This window comes from Podarcis pityusensis, assembly GCF_964106645.2.
Source record: "Podarcis pityusensis genome assembly, chromosome: 12".
In the NCBI taxonomy this organism is placed as follows: domain Eukaryota; kingdom Metazoa; phylum Chordata; class Lepidosauria; order Squamata; family Lacertidae; genus Podarcis; species Podarcis pityusensis.
Genome location: NC_138037.1, coordinates 45,501,147 through 45,523,487, shown reverse-complemented (window position 1 = coordinate 45,523,487; position 22,341 = coordinate 45,501,147). Strand labels below are relative to the sequence as shown.

The 22,341-nt window shown below is 41.8% G+C and overlaps 1 protein-coding gene and 3 long non-coding RNA genes across 8 annotated transcripts in view; 3 read left to right on the top strand and 1 right to left on the bottom strand.

Annotated features, from left to right (window-relative positions):
* Window positions 1-16,690, bottom strand: part of ANO10 (anoctamin 10) — a 96,447-nt gene extending 79,757 nt beyond the window's left edge. For 3 of the 5 annotated variants that reach the window (XR_013978033.1, XR_013978034.1, XM_080974774.1), the window contains exons 1-6: window positions 16,534-16,690; window positions 11,968-12,117; window positions 9,601-9,795; window positions 8,938-9,072; window positions 7,484-7,603; window positions 4,186-4,755 (exon numbers count right to left, since the gene is read on the bottom strand). Coding sequence is in view for 3 of the 5 variants with exons in the window: in XM_080974774.1 (XP_080830900.1) it covers window positions 4,186-4,755; window positions 7,484-7,603; window positions 8,938-9,072; window positions 9,601-9,795; window positions 11,968-12,106 (1,159 nt within the window). In the remaining 2 variants the exon portion in view is untranslated. Of the gene's footprint in view, window positions 1-4,185; window positions 4,756-7,483; window positions 7,604-8,937; window positions 9,073-9,600; window positions 9,796-11,967; window positions 12,122-14,137; window positions 14,161-16,533 lie in introns of those variants that run through there. The other 2 variants (XM_080974775.1, XM_080974776.1) reach the window with 2 other exon arrangements.
* LOC308459584 overlaps window positions 1-22,341 on the top strand; it is a 158,189-nt gene that overhangs the window by 105,304 nt on the left and 30,544 nt on the right. The gene's annotated exons all lie outside the window — the stretch shown is intronic.
* On the top strand, window positions 749-7,208 carry LOC308459557. Its single transcript, XR_013978139.1, has 3 exons — window positions 749-2,095; window positions 2,460-2,518; window positions 6,087-7,208. It is a non-coding gene; the product is annotated as an uncharacterized lncRNA (long non-coding RNA).
* Window positions 9,675-11,878, top strand: LOC308459546. Its single transcript, XR_013978111.1, has 2 exons — window positions 9,675-9,807; window positions 10,660-11,878. It is a non-coding gene; the product is annotated as an uncharacterized lncRNA (long non-coding RNA).

The following is a 22,341-nucleotide window of genomic DNA, read 5'->3' as shown; positions in this document are numbered from 1 at the left end:
ATTAAAGAACCTTTTAATGAGGGTGAGAAAGGAGAGTGCAAAATACGGTCTGAAGCTCAACATCAAAAAACCGAAGATCATGGCCACTGGTCCCATCACCTCCTGGCAAATAGAAGGGGAAGAAATGGAGGCAGTGAGAGATTTTATTTTTTTGGGCTCCATGATCACTGCAGATGGTGACAGCAGTCACGAAATTAAAAGACGCCTGCTCCTTGGGAGAAAGGCGATGGCAAACCTAGACAGCATCTTAAAAAGCAGAGACATCACCTTGCCAACAAAGGTCCGTATAGTTAAAGCCATGGTTTTCCCAGTAGTGATGTATGGAAGTGAGAGCTGGACCATAATGAAGGCTGATCGCCGAAGAATTGATGCTTTTGAATTATGGTGCTGGAGGAGACTCTTGAGAGTCCCATGGACTGCAAGAAGATCAAACGCATCCATTCTTAAGGAAATCAGCCCTGAGTGCTCACTGGAAGGACAGATCGTGAAGCTGAGGCTCCAATACTTTGGCCACCTCATGAGAAGAGAAGACTCCCTGGAAAAGACCCTGATGTTGGGAAAGATGGAGGGCACAAGAAGAAGGGGACGACAGAGGATGAGATGGTTGGACAGTGTTCTCGAAGCTACAAACATGAGTCTGACCAAACTGCGGGAGACAGTGGAAGACAGAAGTGCCTGGCGTGCTCTGGTCCATGGGGTCACAAAGAGTCGGACACGACTAAACAACTAAACAACAACAACAAAACTATTCATTATTTAGAAGGGAGAATCCTTTGTCTTTATTCCTTTTAGAAGGGAACAAAAGGGGATTTACCAGGATCAGACAGATTAGATTGCTTAACTAAAGAGATTCAAACAAATTTGCAAATAGCTTCCTGTTGTGTAAAGGGAAATGAGTTCTACTATATGGCTCACTAGCGTGAGTTAGGAAGGATAATATTTAATCAATATATCCTCTCCTACAATCCACAACATTCCCACATCTGGAACCCATTTGTGATGTCACTTCAGAACCCCAACCCACCTTTGCTGCAGTTGAGGAGCTGTGGATCAGCAGTTTGTCAGTGGCTTGGGCAGAATCAGTAGAAAGTGACCCTCCCCCCAAAAGGCTACAATTTAAAAAATCCTCCTTGCTTGAGAAAGCAAGAAAAGCAGATTGCGCACCAGCAAATTCGGGAGATCAATGGCGGGGAAACTGGTGAGGGAACTGATCTCGCTTGGTAACTGCCAATTGTTAATGGGGCTTTGAGTCCTTGTTTTATTGTGCTGTTTCAGTTATGGGTGCCTTGTATTTTAATGTTTTATTGTGTATTTTAATGTTTGTGTTACTGGTTAGAAAAAGCTGAGAAGCTGTTTATAGCAGATGAATTAATAAAAAATAATCATTCTCTTTCTCCCCCCGTTCAAATCCCTCTTTCTGGAAATGTGCCGTGGTTCCCATTAGATACCACTCAGGGTAGACCCATTCAGAGTCATGGGTCACAGTTCTACGTGCTCATTCATTTCGATGGGTCTACTCTGGTGTCCGATACAAGTCTGTGTCCCAAGTTTTAGTTTCCTGGAAAGGAGAGGCAATTTGCACAAATTGCCTTTCTGATCCACGCCTGTCTCTTCCTCACGCTGACACCTTCCCTCTTGTTAACCTCCGATTGTAGCTTCCAAGTGTAGCAGCTGCCACACATTCTGTCCCCTCTTCTCAGTGCTGCTGACAAGGCTTCTCCCTCTTCCTCTGCTGTTCCCCGAAATGGATGCCAGTTCGGACAGTTCCCTGAGCATAGACAATGAAGGTTATGAGAATGACTCCTTGGGGGCTCTGGAAACCTCACAGATGTGTTACGTAGCAGACAGAGTGGCCAAAGAGAGCCTTGCAGCGCCAGGCCAGGTTGCAGAGAGTCTCTCCCCTCTTCCCAGTGCTGCTGACAGGTCTTCTTCCTCTGCTTATGCGGTTCCCCGAAATGGATATCGGTGACTCTGAAGCTGTGCAGGAGGACCACAAATGGGAAGAAAGCCCTTGCCCCCCAGAGAGACCCTGGCTTGGACAGCCCGCTGAACTTACTAGAGCAACACATCGTGGGACTCAGGAGACTTCAAGGAGGTACGTGGCAGACAGAAGAGGAGGGAAGCCCAGGTAGGGATGGCGAAGGACAGCTTTGCAGGATCAGGCCTGGTTGCAGAGGATTCTGGGAGTCTCTCCCCTCTTCCCAGCACTGCTGACAGGGCTTCTCCCTCTTCCTCTGTGGTTCCCCGAAATGAATATTGGCGGAGTTCATTTCAGCATTTCTACTGGCTCAACACTTTCTGGGTTTGCTTTGGGGGAGGTTTTTTTTGCCTCGATTGACAGCGATTTTCCATTTCACCTCTCAATGTGGAGGCGCACTCTGGCTCTACAAAACATCTGCTCAAAAAACAAGAACGAGCAAACTTGTCTCCGGGTCGTTATTTTACTTTTGAACCTTTAGAGTTTCAAGACCGGGAGCTGCACACAGGCAAGACATGTTGCCGGGGTGACCTGCAGCTGGTAAGTGTTGCTGGCGGAGGGTTTTAACACATCCCTTGCCTAGGGAAACATGGTGACTGACAGGCACCTGTCCAGATAATCAGGCGCCCAGGAAAAGAAAACTAACCTCTCCGGTTTTGATTGGAAACAGTGTAAAGACTGTTTTCCAGTTGGAGTGCTCGCAGGCCAGTGTTTCCCAGTTGTCGGTGTTTATACTACATTTTTTTTAGATTTGCCTTGAGAGAGTCTTTAAACCTCTTTTGTTGACCACCAGCATTACAATTTCCATTTTTAAGTTCGAAACAGATTACAGTGGAACCTCTACTTAGCACCATAATCCATTCCGGCGGCCCATCCTTTAGGAGAAACGGGTCATGGTAGAAGCGCCACTGTGTGCATGTGCAGACGGTGGCAGCCACTTCTGCGCATGTGCAAACAGCAGAAGCCGCTTCTGCGTGTGCGCAAATTGCAGCAAACCCGGTATTTACTTCTGGGTTTTCCGTGGTCGCGACTTGGATCAGGCCCAAGTAGAGGCGGTCGTAAGTAGAGGTTCTACTGTAGTTGCTTTGGAAGACGATAATCCGGCATCCGCACAACATGACCAATCCAGCGAAGTTGATGTTGAAGAATCATTGCTTCGGCACTGGTGATCTTTGCTTCTTCCAGTACACTGACATTAGTTCACCGGTCTTCCCAAGTGATAGGTAACATTTTTCCGAGACACAATTGATGGAATCTTTCGAGGTGTTGGAGATGGCATTTATAACTGGTCCATGTTTCACAAGCGTACAGTAAGATTGGTAGTACAATAGGCTTTGGAAACAAGCATTTAGGTTTCCCGGCCCTTCAATCGGGAGATAGCCGTACTCGCAGAGCTCAGGTGATGCTGGATTGCTCCTGGTCATGGTCTAGCGATCAGATCTACCTGTTTTGCAGTCATGGAAACCCCTATTGTCAGATTGCACCCATGAGACTTGAACAAACAGCGTCTTCCTTGCACTTTTGCAAGCATTCAATCAGGGCGCTCTCCTGTGTTAAGCACAATTCAAACATTTTCTTCCTACAAATATACAACAGCTGCCAGTTTGTCCTTATAAAATGTATTTTAGGAGAGGAGTGTATGGAGCCCTCAGATCACATAGCTCTGGCTTCATTCCACCCCAAAATGAGAGAAAAGGCCGAGTTTTTGTTTTCTATGTTCAGGCCACTAACCCCAACTGGAAAAAAAAACCTTCAGTCTCCACTAATTTATACACACACTTGTATTAGCATGGTGGTGGGAATAAGTGTCACTGAACTAAACAGAGCCTACTTTTAAGTAGACATATATATGATTTCACTGTTAATTGTTTAAAATGTGGCCCACAGATTATTTAAGAATCTGTATTGGTTTTATGTTTCTGAAAGTGGGAGTGGGAGTGGAGTGGAGGGGATTCTTGAGGGGTCAACACGACTGAACAAAAATGTTATCTATATCACACATCTATAGGCATCTTATCTGGCACAAACAAATTTCTCTAAATTGTTTCTAGCGCAACCTTTTTGCAATAAGCTTCCTTCACAGTGGTAGGTATTATAGCTCACATAATAAAGAGGTTCTTTCATAACAGCCAAACTATTACATGATCATTGAATCGACAATATCTTAGAACATGATTCAACATAAGAGAATAAGAGAGAAATCTTACCCCATGAGGTTAAGAACTCTGCAGCGTATCTATAGATGCGGTTCAGAACTTCAATCACAACAGCATAAATTATGCTGGGCACATATAATATTAAGCTGCTTAATTCCGATTGGTTCTCTTCATGATATAAATGTGCCTGGTATTCCAATTCAAAGTAAACCATCATGACATAAAGTGAGAAGTAGAGGCAAAGGCACACAAATGGTAAGGAGACCAAATAAATTCGTAACTGTCTTTTGAAGCTAGAGTATACCGGCTCCTCTCTCCCAGTCACGGGATTAATGCCTAAAACTCCATGAAACCCTGGCCTGGGCTCCTCAAACTGTCGCTTCATCACAAGTGTCCCCCACCTGTAGGCCATTAGAGCACAACACCGCTTCCAGAGTTCAAGGAGAATAGCAGACCAAACCAGGTTGAATCCTGCAAACAGCACATACTTGTCATAATCTTCCCAATCAAAGATATAGTAAGGAATCCCAATGATAGCCATTGGAACCAAAGCAAATGTGATATACTCCAAAAAGGCAAAATAGAAAGCAATGGTTTCGCCAAAATAGCAGCGAATTTCATCTGTGGGAAAACAAAGAGAGTAAACGTAAGTATCATACACACAAAATTTGGCAGGCTTACATTAGCTGTTGGGCATTTTTAAAAATAAAAAGTGTTACAGTGGTACCTTGGTTCTCGAACTTAATCCATTCCAGGAGTCCATTCGACTCCTGAAACCGTTCCAAAACCAAGGCGCGGCTTCCAATTGGCTGCAGGAGCTTCCTGCACTCAAGCGGTAGCTGTGGAAGCCACGTCAGACATTCAGCTTCCGAAAAACGTTCGCAAACCGGAACACTTACTTCCAGGTTTGCGGCATTCAGGAACCAATTTGTTCGGGAATCAAGCCATTCAGGAACCAAGGTACCACTGTATTACATTCTGAAGCATCAAGTGCCTTATGTGGTGTATGGAGTACTTAATCATTTGTACCTCATTTTCCTCAAAAATAGAGCAATACCGGAGTTTAAGCTGTTGCTTTGCAAGCGCAGTGATAAGTGTAAATTATGACCACTTTCCAAAATCATCTGGCTCACTACATGAATCAGGCACTACTAGGCAGTTTTCTCCAGACCATTTCCAACTGCTAAAAGGATGTATTTCCACACTTGATCCATGTGGCAAGTAACTGCACATTTATCTAGTTGTATGCAACTGCTCCCAGGTGCAGACAATTTCAGGCAGTCTCCCATTGCTCAGTAATTTTAAAAAGCACACATAAATCACATGAACTACAATTCTAACTCCACTTTCATAGGCATAAGCCCTGTTGAATTCAGTAAGATGTACTTTTGACTAGACTTGGTTGGGATTCCATTGTTAGTCTGTCAATGTGAAATGCCCATTTATATTAGCTCAAGCTCAGGAAAAGACAAACTAAATCCCATGACAGAGCAGAGTAATAACCATACAGATCAGAGGGAAATGGTTGGTGGTTTGTTTTTTGGTTTTTTACATGGGGATGGGTGCTCTTTAAAGGTTGCAGTGGGGAGAAGGGAATTAGTTGTTTAGTTTCCTAATGGATGTTTTCCTGCGGTGAAAGGTGTGGGTTACGAAGTGCAATTATCAGCATTTTCTTTGCTAGAGTCATTTGATCATGTTGTTTCAGAGTGACAGTTTGACTAAAAGCAAGAGTAGGTGGATTGGGGTAACGCAGAGAGCAAAATCTAACATGAATAGCTGAAGTGAAGAGAGCAAGTTTGAAGTGACTTATATAAAATACAGGTAAAATCTGAGGCAATATCACTAGTTTGCTGTTTTAGATTCAGTGACACTAAATAGACAAGTTCCTGGTCCTTTTACCTCTTCCATGTGTATAAAGGTACTGAAATACTTATGTTTATAAATTATGGTAGCCACTGAAGAAATATCAAAATTTGCAGCAGAACATGAGCTACCACCTTGAAAAACGCCTCCTTTAGGTGGCTGCATCACTCCTTTTCTGTGAGTTTTATTTAGTGTGTGTGATTGTCTACTCTTGAACTTCCAGTGGCATCAGAAGAACAATTTTCTGCCAATTAAATGTATAGCTTCAAAAGCAGTTGAACACGGTCACTCCACAAAGGGCTTAAACCCAATAGTGCTACCACATTTTTAATACTTGTAAGTTTGAAATGGGTCAAATGGGATTGCTAATTTAAAGCACTCCATTAGTATTAATGTCTCTAGTCTTAAGCATGTACTGGTATCTTAGTGCTTTGTATATGAACCTCTATTTTATTTTGACTTTTTCTTGTGAAATTTGCTCTTGCATAGAATAAGGATAGGAAAAGTATTAATGTCTGTTAGTTTGGGGAGAGTTGTTCCAGCTTTAAGAAGGTTAAGTGCTGAATGTACAGTGTAGTTTGTGACACTCCTTGTCAACCATAATAAGTTGAGTTAGGTTGCACTTATTTTCCCACTTAACTGGGAGTAAACTCCATTGAACATGGAATAACTTAATTCCACGTAATCATGCATAAGATTGTACTGTGTGAGAGCTGGCTGTTGGGAAAATAATACCGAGCCATCCTTCAAAAATATGGCATATTAACTCATCACCTTATGTTTCCTTCTGTTGCCATTTTGGCATGTGTCTGCAGCTGAGAAATTCTCATGAAACAATGGTTTCCCCCAGTCAGCTTAATATAGAAGCAGTTCTGGCTTTTGCCAGTACCATTGGATCCTTCTAACTGTTGCCTGATTTTAAGCGCACCAGTTACTTGTGGAACAATGTGAAAGTCTGCACTACTGAGCTTTCTTTGCGCTCCAAGGGTAGCAACTTTAGGAAGTCCAGACACAAAAGCCTTTGGAACAGAGTAAGAATCCAGTACACTATGACAAAGCCCTGGTGTTTTAAACCATGGTTAAAAATAAACTCTGTCTTAATGCGAAACAAGCACTGTGCCGTTTCACTTGGTGAGCTCCTGCGGTGCTGCTGGGAGGCAAGTTTGTCATGATGTCTAAACCTGGGCTGGTGGTCTGTTTCTCTCTAAACAGAGGGAATTTTCCTCCAGGACAGACTGGCTAGTGTCCTTTGTTTTGCTTCCTGGTCCCCTTCAGCACGTGACCTAACTTACTTTTCTGTACCTTCGCAGACTACTTGGTGGTGAACTTTCTCAATTTGTTTGTTGCTTACTCAGTTTTGGTCTGCTGTGGTCTTGAATCTGTATCTCACATCAAAGGTTGGTGTACATAGCCTTATAAGTAACGAGGCCCCAATAAAATCGCACAGTTCATACGAGAAGAAGCCAAGATTGTAAGGCTATCTTACCTAAAGGCTGGTAGCTAATTTTCAGTTTTTTGTACCAGGTATGTCCAAGTTTCTTTAGTTCTTCTGGGTCATGAAGTGGAAAAATCTGAAGTAGAATACCATTGGATATTAGCCTTCGCACTGAAAGAAAAAAAGAAATAAGGGACAGTGTCTTAATTCTGGAATGGTTCATGTAGCACAGTAAATATGCTTCATCTGCCTTATCTTATCCAGACCACACTAAATGATTCTCTGAATAACATTTTCAATCTATATTTTTTATTATAGTTTTTAGTCCTGGTACCATATTCCCACACAGAGCCAGATGGGCAGGGTATAACTAAAATAACAACAAAACAACACAATTACATAGATTATACAATACAGTGGTACCTTGGAAGTCAAACGGAATCCGTTCCGGAAGTCTGTTCAGCTTCCAAAATGTTCAGAAACCAAGGCGTGGCTTCCCATTGGCTGAAGGAAGCACCTGCAGCCAATCAGAAGCCGCGGAAGCCACGTTGGACATTTGGTTTCCAAAGAATGTTCGCAAACCAGAACACTCAGTTCCAGGTTTGCGACATTCGGGAGTCAAATGTTCGACTTGCAAGGCATTCAGGATCCAAGGTACGACTGTATAGAGTTTTTGGCAACACTTACAAATTTTTTTGTTCCAGAAAGCCTACGCAGGCATGTAATTTGATATTAAAACCACTTAAGTATAAGTGTTTTATAGTTATTTGTTCTATTTTTATGTAACTTGTTTTTAATGTTTGTTTTTATTAGTATTTTAAATGACTATTTTATTGCACATCGCTTAGAGGTCTTTTGCCCTAGTACTCGGTGTATACATTTTGCTAGACAAATAAAAATGTGGCATTCATTAATCACTTTTTGTTTAATAATTTAGGGAATTTATTTACCACTTAATCATCAACATTCCTAAGCAAGAACATATACACAAGAGTGTTGCATCAGACTTACTTTTTCCAAGATAGATCCATGAGCTCAATTCTAAATTTCTGTCAGATCATATTCACAGATCTAAGCTCTAGAAACATTACATAGATAATGGACTTTGATCTAGATATAATGTTCCTACATGTCTGTACTTTTGCCAGTGCCAAATATTATGAAATAGGTTTTTTGCCTATATACATATAGAGTAATGGGAGCAAGCAGCTCGTAAGTGCAGAATAAATCAAACCTAAAACCTACCTGCTGCAGAAGGACCAATCAAAATATGTTAAGGAAGTTAAGCTGCTAGGCACGTCTAGACTTCTTTTAGGTTGTTCCATCAAGGAATAATAGGAATTAGTTATATAAAATTAATGTAAGCAGAAGCTGTGGCAAACTGCACATGCCAACTTGCAATATCTAAGTTTTCTCCCGAAGCTAGCGAAAATTATGGTTTCACATACATTTCCCCCCAATATCAGAGCTTATGCAATTAACAACTTCAATACAAAGTTACTCACTAATTGACTTTCCCGGATAAAGCTTTGCCTGAGGATAACCCGGGATCATTTTTTCATCTTTGGCTCTCAGGTTTTCAAGTTCATGTTTGATGATGTACTGACACTCTGCCATTGTAAGGAAATCATGATTGTCCTCTAAATCAGAAAAGAGTTGATATGGTTGAACATGTGTTCTCTTATCTTGCAAAATTCCTAGAGGAAGCAGTTATCTGGGAGGCACAGTATGTCATCAAAGCAAGAGGTCTCTTAAGGAAATAACTAACCAAGACATTAAAATGCAATCCTATAAATGTCAAATCAGAAGAAAACTTCACTGAGTTCAATAAAACTTACTCTCAAGTAAGTTTGTATTATAGCGTCCTACAATGGATAGCTAATTGTTCAGATCCATTTATTAAAAAAACACTGGGATCTACTTTTTTTTAACGTTGCTTAATAGTCAAAATTTAAAATTCAACAGGTTTTATAGTAATGACATGAAAATTAAGCTAACCAATTTCCACATAATGTAGAAAAGCATGATCACATTTCAAAACTCAGAAATGCATATATTTTCATGACTGAGAGGTAAAAGTTCAATGTTCAGTTTAAATGGTTTTTATGCCCTAAAAAGCAAAAACATGAAATTATGTTGGAAACAATTCTAAAAACAGTTTGATTTACCTGCAAAATCTTTGAAGGTTTTTCTAGCGGTATATGTAAAGGCTCTCATTGTGTTATCGTTACATTCTTTCACCAACCCCACCGTTTCAGCTCCCAGAAGCAGCCTCAAGTGAGATGCTCCAACAAGATAAATATTCTGGTTCCCTTCTATTTTCTTCCCATCTGCCATCAAGGGTTTCACCAAAAGCTGGGCTCCTTCGAAATAAGGCAAGAAATTAAATGGAATGTAATTTTAATATAAGATATTTTAAATACCTAATGAATTGGACTCATGCATTGCTCAGGCCGAGTTTAAGAGGAACAGCATCTAAAGGGTTATATAAAAATGATTCCTTATCTATAGAAAAAGTTTGGGTTATCAAGATAATAAAAGAGAACATTCAGTAGTAAGGACATACGTAAATATCCAACCATCAAATCATTAAGATTTGAAAATACTTAAGTTTGGCTGGATTGTGGCCAGAGTTTGATAGATTTAAAAGGCAAGTGGAGCACAAGCCTCCGCTTGTGAGCAACAACTAAGGAACAAGTACACACCTTGCATATAAGAATCTCAATGCTGCTTATGGTTTGTGTGTGTTTTAAGAAAAGCCACTTAAGTGCAAAGAGGTGGAGGGAACATTCTTTCATATGTGGTGGACTTGTAAAAGGGTAAAAGAGTATTGGGAAATGATCCATAATGCAATCCCCTCCAGAACAGGTTGACCACTCAAGCAGCTGAATGAGTCATCCATTAAAAAATACCTCTATCTTTTCTAATCTAAGGGCAGCAACACGGAACAGCTAATCCATTTCTTGCTGTTCTGGATTTAGGTTCCATGTGATTAGGAAGTATGCTGGCAATATTATGAGTTACTAGGACTCCAATGAATTGTATTAATTGTTTTGCTGAAACAGTTGCTCTTGTTTGCTTTATTTATATGCTGTGTTTGGTACGATAGTTGCAGCATTTGTTGTTGTTTTAATGCTTTTGTGAGTTGCTTTCAACGTTTGTTGTTGGGAAAGCAAAATACAAATCTTAAATCAAATCAAAACCTCCAGGCTGTCACTATTTTTCAGGAGGAAGACCAGAATTTAAAGTGGATTTAAAGTGCTGTGTTTCCCATGCGCAACAAATCCACTGAAAAACAGCAGATGAATGCTCAATAAAGACTGCATAAAATCTAACCCCTGCATAACTTTTGTACAAGCAAATTGTGATGAATTCTCAATAAATAGACCCTCTTGAGCTGCAGGGTTTACTGGCCCTCATCCAATATATTAGCACGGCCAAGCACTACTCTTGGGAGGAGACTCTTGAGAGTCCCATGGACTGCAAGAAGAACAAACCTATCCATTTTTAAGGAAATCAGCCCTGAGTGCTCACTGGAAGGACAGATCGTGAAGCTGAGGCTCCAATACTTTGGCCACCTCATGAGAAGAGAAGACTCCCTGGAAAAGACCCTGATGTTGGGAAAGATGGAGGGCACAAGGAGAAGGGGACGACAGAGGACGAGATGGTTGGACAGTGTCCCCGAAGCTACCAGCATGAGTTTGACCAAACTGCGGGAGGCAGTGGAAGACAGGAGTGCCTGGCGTGCTCTGGTCCATGGGGTCACGAAGAGTCGGACACGACTAAACGACTAAACAACAACAAAACCTCTCCTGGATTTGATAAAAAGGAGAGACAGAGCGGAGTGTCAACTGCAGATTGGCAACATCTTAGTTGAAATATTTAGGTGTCCTTGCCCAGTGCTTTCATGTAGATGACAAATAGCACTGGCGAATAAAACCCTCAACAGCATCCAAATTGGCCATCCTAACGTACTTCCAAAATCCAACTCAGGCAGCCTATCCAGAAGGATGCTACAGTCAATGAGATAAAAAGCAGCTGAAGAGAATGAACAGTGTCTTTATTTTGGCAGTCTCGGTTGTAAAATCAAAAACCCAACTGAAATGGACCTAGACATTTCATCTAAGAGCATCTGGAGTTGACTTAGCACATAAGACTTGTAGCTTTGTAAATGAATGCTTACATGAAAACAACCTTTAGAAACAGATGATTTCATGTAAATATGGGTGGCAGCCTTGCTAATTAGGCTCACACATATTAAAGGAGACTTAAAGAAAATGTTCACCACACAATTTCAGCGAAAAAGGAGAGTTTATTTGTCAATCAGTTGAATATGAAGTATCAAAATAATATTCAACCATGCAACTTTCATCTATATAAATAAAATCTCAGAATAAGATTCTTTTTTATTAAGAAATATTTAAATAAACTATATATAATACATTATCTATTTTTGCTCATTTAAAATGTATTTGTATAATTGTATTTTCATACTTTAAGAAACAGAGATTTCCGTAAAAGTAAAGAGTACCAACCTCCATTTTTCTTCTTTTCTATTATCTTTTGTGTCAGCCATTCTTTCGTTTCATCTTTGGTGTCTTTTGCAAGCTCAACCACCACAAGTGGTTTGAAATTCGCCTCAAATGTGTCATACGCTGACCAGCTTATCTTCATCTTTTGGATAACTGGCTTACCAAATGAAGGAAAAAAGAATAAAATAGTTGAGTGCTGCAGAAGAAATGAACATTCAAGGGTATACAATTTACTGTAAATCAACAACTGGGTAGAACTATCACCTGCTTTTCTTTTGCTTCCCCCCTCCCCCTCCCCCCAGTTTTTTTGCTTTGGTAAAAGCAACATTTCACCTTCAGCCTTGAAGAAAGGATATTCCAGTATTTCTACATAGCTTGTTAGACTACAATTATAGACACGTGGTTGACAAAGTTCAGCTGTAAAGACTGTATTAGAAAACCCAAATATATATAATTTTCTATCAAATATGGCAAGCCATCTGATCAAATCAAATGAAAATGTTGAATTGAAAAGTTACAGTTTAAGTTATTTAATAGTGCATTTTGCTCCCTAGATTTCATTTAGTGAAATTAAAAAGTATAGCTTCCTAAATGTACTATGAAATCTTAACTGTGTCTACTCTGAAGTAAGTCCCATTGAATTGTAGTTGTAGTCATGGAACACAATCCCATATTAATGGCAAATTAATTTGTTTGTAAACCCCCCTATTTTCAATATGGGTTTATGCCCAGGGGTTGCAATCTAAAGCAGCATAGCAAAGGATTGCACTGCTACAAAGTTAACACATTTACCCAATTCCGAAAATAGATAGAAATATCCTTTGTACACTGCAAATCTTTAATGTTTCTCAATTCAAACTTTGGCCAAGATAACTGTGCTGCTGTTAGCACTTTACATCATCAGCATTAATGGCTAGGCCATAAGTGAATCTTTTGTTATCCTCTCTCCCTTGGTTAAGCATAACAGAGATAGACTCTGTCTAAATCAAATTAATATACAGTGGTACCTCGGGTTAAGAACTTAATTCGTTCTGGAGGTCCGTTCTTAACCTGAAACTGATCTTAACCTGAAGCACCACTTTAGCTAATGGGGCCTCCCGCTGCCGCCGGAGCACAATTTCTGTTCTCATCCTGAAGCAAAGTTCTTAACCCGAGGTACTATTTCTGGGTTAGCGGAGTCTGTAACCTGAAGCGTCTGTAACCTGAAGTGTCTATAACCTGAGGTACCACTGTACTATTAGGTAACATTTCGAAATACTTTTTTTTCTTTTGCTTATATAGATATGCAATATATATTTATGGTAATAACATTATTTAAATTTGATTGTAAGAGCTTGTATTAGCAATACTATAACAATGGATGGAGACTCTCTAGCCAGCTTCCCTCAGGATATATTAATACTACTGTATGATCAGAAATCATATGATCGTAAAACTAGGGAACGCTTCTCAAATTATTTAGGAACAATCTGTTGATAATTCCAGTTACCAAATTAGGATACTGTGTGATTTATACCCATGTCAAACAAGATTGAGCCACTCCTTGATGCTTCAAATGTATTATTTGCAAATCTAACTAAGTCAAGTCTAGTGTCTTGACAAGTTACCATTTTCCTCTTAAGTGAGCGTTCATTTGCATGGGAAAGTTCAGATAAGCAACGAAGGAGGTGGTGTCACCACATAAGTGCTCTGTTGACTGTAGTTTAAATGTTTGGACACATTAGAGTCAAGTACACAGTTACAATTAGAGAACAAGGATTCCAGGAAGATTTAAGTTCTATCTATAACTTTTATATACAGAAACACTCAAAACCCAGCTGGAACAAGTGTTTTCTCGATGCAACGCATCACTAAGGGTTCAGAAAACACAGTTTTTATCATGATTTAAGGCTGTGCCAAGTTAAGAGAGGCTGATTGTCATCTTCAAAGAAAGGCAGCAGATTTTGGGCGCCGTGAAAGCAGATTATTTAATGTACTATTGTTATCCTTTAATCCTAGGAAGAATTTGTTTGTTTGTTTTCATAAAATTTATACACTGCTTGTTTGCAAAAAACAAACACAAAACAAAACAAAACCACCTCAAAGTGGTTTATAAAAAGATTAAAGAAAAAAGAAAAAAATACTATACTTTAAAACATACAAAAGTTAAAATACTAAAACAGATTAAAATTACCTCAACTTCCTAAGCATCTGGGTCGAAACTATAATGTTTTTGGCGGGCACCCCAAAAAAGTACAGTTAAGTGAGATTTTCTGCCTCAGGCGTCAAAATACCTTGCAGGCCTTGAGTATTATGTGCCATAGGGGGAGCTAGGGAGCAGTCAGCTGCTCCAAATCAGGCAGAAAAATGTACTGAGCCATACCGCACCCTTCCCATACTGTACATAGAAAAAAATCTTCCTATATGAGTTGAGTTGCAGAAGCTGTTGCATGATCTTACTATCATATATGGCTATATTGGTCCCTGAAATGGGAACAGATAATTAGCCAGTGTATACTTCCCAGTGTGTACACTGCCAGGGCAGAAAAATGCATGTGTATACAGCTGTCAGACTCCACCAAGGAGGCACGGCAAACTGAATTATGTACCTCTCAGATATACATGTGGTTGAAAACAGTTTATCCAGGGCATTCATATGATGCATGTACAGTCATACCTCGGGATAAATACGCTTCAGGTTGAGTGCTTTCAGGTTGTGCTCCGCGGCAACTCGGAAGTAACAGAGCGTGTTACTTCCAGGTTTCGCCGCTTGCGCATGCGCAGACGGTCAAAATGATGTCATGCGCGGAAGTGGCGAAACGCAACACGCGCACACACAGACGAGCTGTTGCGTCTTACGTTCTTTTCGGGATGCGAACGGGACTCCGGAACAGATCCCATTCACATCTCAAGGTACCACTGTAGGTGTATACCTCAAGGTGCCATTGAGACAAAAGGCACTTCCAGATGTACACTTATTCCAGATGTATGCTTAATGTAGAATCAGCATGCAATTATTATTTTGCAGCATCTACATAACATTAAAGGTAAAGGTAAAGGGATCCCTGACCATTAGGTCCAGTTGTGACCGACTCTGGGGTTGCGGCGCTCATCTCGCTTTATTGGCTGAGGGAGCTGGCGTATGGCTTCCAGGTCATGTGGCCAGCATGACTAAACCGCTTCTGGCAAACCAGAGCAGCGCACGAAAACGCTGTTTACCTTCCCGCCGGAGCGGTACCTATTTATCTACTTGCACTTTGATGTGCTTTCGAACTGCTAGGTTGGCAGGAGCAGGGACCGAGCAACAGGAGCTCACCCCATCGCGGGGATTCAAGCCGCCGACCTTCTGATCAGCAAGTCCTAGGCTCTGTGGTTTAACCCACAGCACCACCCGCGTCCCTCCTATATAACATTACTGCCATCAAAATGCTAGTCTCCCCCCTGCCCCAATTCAATCAGGATCTACCCTTTCTGGAGGAAATCCAGTAAGCATTTTTTTAAAAAGTTTTCATATGTGTGCGCCAATTATCCATTTGCATCATCTCAACAACTCATTTACAAGCCTTCATGACAATGGCCCCCGCCACGGCCTTTTTAAGGTTATAAAATATTTTTTTGGCCAAAACTGTACAGATAATTCTATGGTGGCTCCAAAAGTCATGTTCTCCCTCCTCCTCCTCCTCCCACTGCAACTTTGCTTCGCAATCAATTTGACGGGAAGTTTTCATAGTCCCAAAATCTTCCTCGGGATTTGGCTTCGCCATTTTAAAAAAATTGTCTGTGTGTGTGTGATTTTTCATTATAAAAGTGGCAGTGTTGACATGCCAAGTCTCTCCCTCTGCAGTTAGTTGACTTCCCTCTCGAAATAAGCTGATTCATTTGACAGGACTGCCCTGAAATTCCCCCTCGCTCCGCTACAAAAACCATGGCTGGGTGGGTGAGAGAGAGAGCATCAAGTAAATAAATAAAAATACTTAACTAAAAGTAGGGCTTTTGACAAGGGTTTGTTTTTTTCCTGAGCGCTTGGGGGTGCCAGTTTACTTTCGATTAAAGAAAGCAGGATTTGGGGTGACGCCCCGAGAACCGGAACGTCGGGAAACGGGCGAACTTCTCAAGGCGCTAGTCCCTGTGGAGGAAGCGCCCGTTAGTGATTTAGCTGGGAAACGGGGGGAAATGAAACACCTCAACCCAAGAGCAGCCGCTCTTTTCACGGGGTCGGAAAGGGAGTCGCTCAGGGGAGCCTCTCAGGCGCGGCTACCCGGCTTGCCATCCCCTCATGGCTCTCGGGCAGGGAGAGCAGGCGAGAGGCGAGGCCGGGCGGCGCCAAATACGGGTGTGCGCTCGTGTAAACGGGGTGAAAAGGATGTGGGGCGACGCCCCTCATCTTCCTGACACAAATTTTACTTATTTTTATTCTTTTCCCCTTAAATGTTTATCCTAAGCGACCACATAACTCCCCGCCCTTTTAACGGCTTCGGGGTCGCAAGCCCCTCCTGCCTCTCCTCCCCCTCGCTCTGAGGGGAACTGACAGAGAAAAGGGGCTCCCGTCCCCTTTAGCCCGGCCCCGGCCGCCCTCACACATTCACTCACCCGCGGCCTCTTCTCTCCGCGAAGGAGGAGACAGGCGGGGACAGCCGCCAACGGGAGGAGCCGATCGGGCCACGAGGACGGGGATGCATATCACTGGGCCCGCCCCCAACACCGGGTCTAGTTGCGAAGAGCGCAGAGTTCCTTCGAAGGGGTTCCTCCGCCGTTGGTCCTTTCGGACTTTTTTCTTTCTTTCTTTCTTCTTCTTTTTAATTATTTATTCGGTTTTCCAATTTACAGTTTTACAATCACATATACAGCATAAAGACAAGATTCCGTAGAATCTCCTGGACTTGCCTCCTCCACTTTGTGGGTCTTCTTATTAATCATTTCCTCCTGCATCTTTTATAATAATCCAAATCTTTTACATCTCCATTATGTCCAAAACTCGCCATTAAGCTACAAGTGCTATTCCAATCCAATGCTTTTCAATGTGTATTATTTTGTTTTATGTACTGTGGCTTGCCATTGTTTTACTGGTTATAGTTTAGATATTATTTATTGTAACTGGTGAGTGGATTTCAGTTTAACTTTTGTATGCTGATATTATTTTATACTATATAATGATTGAATGTTACTTTTTTGATGTAGGTTGCCTATTTTAAAGTTATGTTTTATTATCACATTTTTTATTACATTAGATTGTTATAAGATGTACATTTTTTGTTTCTTCAGCTTGTAAACCGCCTTGAGTATTGTAAAATAGAAATACAGTATATAAATTAAAAATGATGAAGATGATAACAATTTTAACTGTTTACAATGGTTTTTTAAAATAAATTGTAAAATTTCCCCATTCTTTATTTAAAATTTTCTGATTCTTTCGATTTCTGTTGTTTTTTCTTTCTTCTTGTCTTCCTTGTAGGTTTTTGCAGGGAAGGCATCTTGGATCTTGGGACTGGGAGCGAGGGGTGGGGATCAGGGATGAATAAAATATAGGGCGGCAGGCCCCACCCCACATAATTAATCACATGACACAAAACACACACTTTTTTTTTGGAATGCCCATCAACTTTTGGGGCAGGGGCTCAAATACTTTATTGGGGGGAGAGCAAAGAGAACTCAGCCCCTAGGAGTTGACTCCTATGGTGGGGACACACACAGGCCTTATTGTTGCAGAATTCAAAAGTCCTTTCTAAAAGTAGTATGGGAGGGAAAATATTTTCAGTGATCCCCAAGGCGGGCAGCACCTGGCGCCCCTCTAGGTGGGGGTCTACCTGGGGGAGTGTTCATAGGTAGGGGCACTGCAGGTGTAAATGACTATAGGGCTTTGGGAAGCTGGTTATCACTGGATCAAATCCCATCGCTTTGGTTGACTCAGCAGTCTTGAGTGGATTTTGAATAAATTTGCAAAGAATGGTTCCTATGTACTTTGAATTTTATGTGGGTTAAACCACAGAGCCTAGGACTTGCCGATCAGAAGGTCGGTGGTTCGAATCCCCGTGACGGGGTGAGCTCCCGTTGCTCGGTTCCTGCTCCTGCCAACCTAGCAGTTCGAAAGCACGTCAAAGTGCTAGTAGATAAATAGGTACCACTCCGGCAGGAAGGTAAACGGCGTTTCCGTGCGCTGCTCTGGTCCGCCAGAAGCGGCTTAGTCATGCTGGCCACATGACCCGGAAGCTGTATGCCGGCTCCCTCGGCCAATAAAGCGAGATGAGCGCCGCAACCCCAGAGTCGGTCACGACTGGACCTAATGGTCAGGGGTCCCTTTACCTTTACCTTTATCTTCCTCATTAAGTTGTGCAAGCTGCTGTGCTGAATAACGCTTTTGGGCCGGCCCACCCATGAGGCATGATGAGGTGACCGCTTCAGGCAGTTAAGATCCATAGCGCAACAGATCCAATTGCCTGCAGCAACAGTAGCAACAGATCTCAGTGGCTGCCATTTCCTTTTTTTTCCTTTTCTTTTTTTCTTTTTTCTTTTTTGCAAAATTGTTAAGCTTATTTTGAAATTTTTACCTTTTTTAGAATCTTGGCCAGGAGTTGTATTTTCACTTCATATCCCAAATAAACGAAATCCTATCATTTATTATATAGTCCACCCAGGCCTTGGGAATGATATAATTAGGAATGATATTATTATTATTATTATTATTAATAATAATAATAATAATAATACATACATACATACATACTCTGCCCATCTGGCTGGGTTTCCCCAGCCACTCTGGGCGGCTCCCAACAGAATAATGATGATAATGATAATAATATTAATGATAAAGCGATAAAACATTAAAAACTTCCCTAAACATGAGCCCTTAGTCATAAGCCAAAAAGTTGTGTGTCTAATCAGCTAGCTATTGCCAATTAAATACAATAACAACACCATGATATTCTAAATAGAATAGGCTGCAGCCAATATTAATCCTAAGCATAGACTAATTGAAATCAATAGGCTCAGAATACACCCATTGAAATTGATGGACATGCGTAATTAGGTACTTTAATTTCAGTGGATCTACTCTGATAAGATACAATGGGAAATAGGTGCCCATGGAAATCTCTGAGATGGACCTTCCTAGTTAATGTGTTGAGGGTGCCACATTATGAAACGTCTTTCTCTAATAAATGCAAAATGGCTGAGAGTTTCATTTATGCTTTTAAAAAAATGTAAACGAGATGAGACACTATTTGTTGTTGCCTCCTTAGAGGATGGTTGTGTTGCAATTCCCTGGATAGCGCTAGCTGCCTGTGGGGTAATAAAAAAAAGGACGAAGGCGTGTGCACAATTCAGGTCGATAAATATCGCCCACAAGAATATTCTTGCTGGGTTGGGTCTTTTTCACAATGGAGATCCTCAGAATTTAACATAGCTGAGTATTGGCTAATGGGTTGTAAAGTACTCTCTCTGCCACCCTTGCAGATGATGTGGGCTGTTGCACAACTGCATTTTGGATGGAAGGAACTAGGCAATAGTTCCGTATCACAATAACATGTTGCTAAAGACCAACATTTATACTCAACACTGACATAGGGAGAGGTAGTCCTTGAGGTATTGCAATCCTGAGCAGTTAAGGCTTTATACAGGAGGTTTCCCTCTCTGTGTCAAATAACTGGGGTCAAATAAGTTGTTTACTTTCTATAATACATGGAAGATGGATCTCCCTCAGGACGTTCGGGACTCTCCTTCCTTGGAGGTTTCTAAGAAGAGGCTGGATGGCCATCTGTCATGAATGCTTTAGAGTTTCTTACATTGGGGTTTCACTAGAAAGATGATTCTTGGGTTCCCTTCCAGCTCCATGATTCTCTGTTTTTCTCCTTCTGTTCCTATCATTTTATGTAATTGTCTTTTAGATAAATTATAAAAATGATAAATAAAACATGTTCTATTTGCAAACAAAACATTTAAATAGCTGCCTATCTACCGGTAGGATGGGGGTGAAAGATGGGCGTAGAACCTCAGATTTGTATTGATTTTTACTTATCTGGGGGGACAGCTGCCCCTCTGCCCCCTTGTCTACGCCCAAGGGGGGGTCACAGGAAGGAAACAAGGTTGGAAGGAGGCTGTGGTCAGAAAAAGGTTGGGAAACCCTGGGTTAGAGCATTGTGCTGATAATGCCAAGGTTGCAGTCTTGATCCCTGTATAGGAGAATTGCATATTCCTACACTGCAGGGAGTTGGACTAGAATGATCCCAGGGTTCCTTCCAACTCTACAATTCTATGGTTCTATTTTCGCTGATGTTGCTGGCAGCAACATGAATAGTGGTTCATGGTGGGCAAAAGCTGTGGAAGCTTAGACTTGATGACCTGGTTCTGCACTAAGAGACAGCCAAGTGTCACGGTCCAGTTTGCGGTGGTCAAAGTCCTGGCAAGATGGAAGGGTGGGAGCAGGAACGAGAGTCCAGAAGCCAGGGGTCCGAGGGTCAGGAAGCAGGGAGTCATGAAGTCAAGGGTCCGGGGGTCAAGAAGCAAGGAGTCACAAAGTCAAAGGTCCGAGGATCAGGAAGCAAGAAGCCAAACGCAGCAAGGCAAGAAATGAGTTGCTGTGGCAAAGAGCTGAAGGGAAATGCTGACCTTATATCCCTTCTCAACTTATGACACCAGGTGCAGTGAGTTACCTAGCGGCCTCACCTGTGCGGCTGCGCCTTGCCTCTACAGAACCAATTTAGGAAGGCCCCAGTCCTGCGAAGCCCTACTGATCACAGGGCCTGGCTCCTGCACGCACTCCTGACACCAAGATGGTCTCTGGCCTCTTCAGCAGCCTCAGCTTTTCTAGCTCGAGTCAGCCAGGATCCCCTCTCAGGCTAGATAGAATAAGGCGTGCAGGCAGGTCTTCCAGGATCCAGTTTCCTGGATTATTTTTAGGAAGGTATATACTTCAAATGTATGGTGTGTATGCAAAGACTGGAAAGCCCACATTTTACATGGAGAAAGATTTGAATGAATAGAAACAATATCACACTTATGTTCAGGGTGAGAGTTCCAGACAGTAATCGAAAATAAAATTGTTTGTGGGTGAGAGACCTTTGGGTAGCTGAAAATGGTTTTGTTGGAGGAGTGAAGGTCATAGGCAGATTGATATACAGTATTAAGAAATCAAGGAAGACAGGCAAGGCTCTTGAGCACTTAAAGGCAATCACAATTAATTTGTGATGGGTGTGGAGAGCCAGTGTAGGATAAAGTTGCATTGCCTAAACTTCTTCCTTTATTATCTTTCTTTCTTTCTAACCTGTTATCTTGCCTCTGATTCACAGTCCCAATCTAATTTCTTTACCCCATAAAAAGCAAAGGTAGTTCATAAGAAAGAAAAAACAACCCTCCAAAATGCAGTTGGGCAACACCTTTATAGACCTTATGGCTGCAACATCAGCTTAACTTTTGTATCAGTATGCTGTTCCGAAAGTAATTACAAAGGTTATTCAGAACATAAGAATAGTACTCCGGATCAGACCAATGGCGTAGCAGCCTGTTTTCATAGCAGCCATCAACTAGATGCCTAGTTGGGAAAGTAGCAAGCAGAACATGAGCACAAGAGCACCCTCCCCTCCTGTGGCTTCCAGAATCTGGTACTTGAAAGCATTGCTGTGGAGGTACATCATAGGCATCATTGCTATTAGCCATCAGTAGCCCTCTCTTCCATCCCTTTAAAGTCATCCAGTGCAGAATTCAATATGCAAAACTTTTCTCAGCCAGAAGCAGCTTTGAGGAAACAGGCCTGCTGAAAAGACCGCCTGGTCCAGCATCTTGTTCTCAGTGGCCAAACAGGTGCTTATGAGGAACCCCCAAGAAGGACATAAACACCATGCTTTATATAACCTGTTTACAGTATTTATCCCCCTGCCTTTCTCCATGTGCAGAGAAACAGGCATCCTTCCCTCCTTTAAAACAAGCTGGCAACCCCATCAAGCAGGAAAATAGTGTGGCCGGATTAAGATCACCAAATGAACTTCCTTAGTCAGTAGAGCAGGAGAATCTTAATTTCAAGGCAGAGCTTTCCAAGCGGTGTGTCGTGACACATCAGTGTCAGCTGCAGTGTGTACATATGTTGTGCGATGTGTCCTCCAGGGCAGAAAGGGGTTCGCTTAACCTCCGGTTTGCTAGTAAAACTGAATGACTGCGTTGCGAAATGATGCAGATCTAAAAAGCGTGTCACCAATGTGAAAAAGTTTGGAAAGTTCTGCCTTAGGGGTCAAGGGTTGGAGCTAAATGTTGGGCAAAAAGGTTCGTGTATTGCAGAGGGTTGGACTAGATGGTAAAGGTAAAAAGATGACCCTTCCAACTCCACAATTCTATTTTTTTTCTCCCCACAAAACAAAAACACTCAGGGCATCTCAACCTCTGGCCAGTTGTTTAGCAGCGCAGCATCCACAA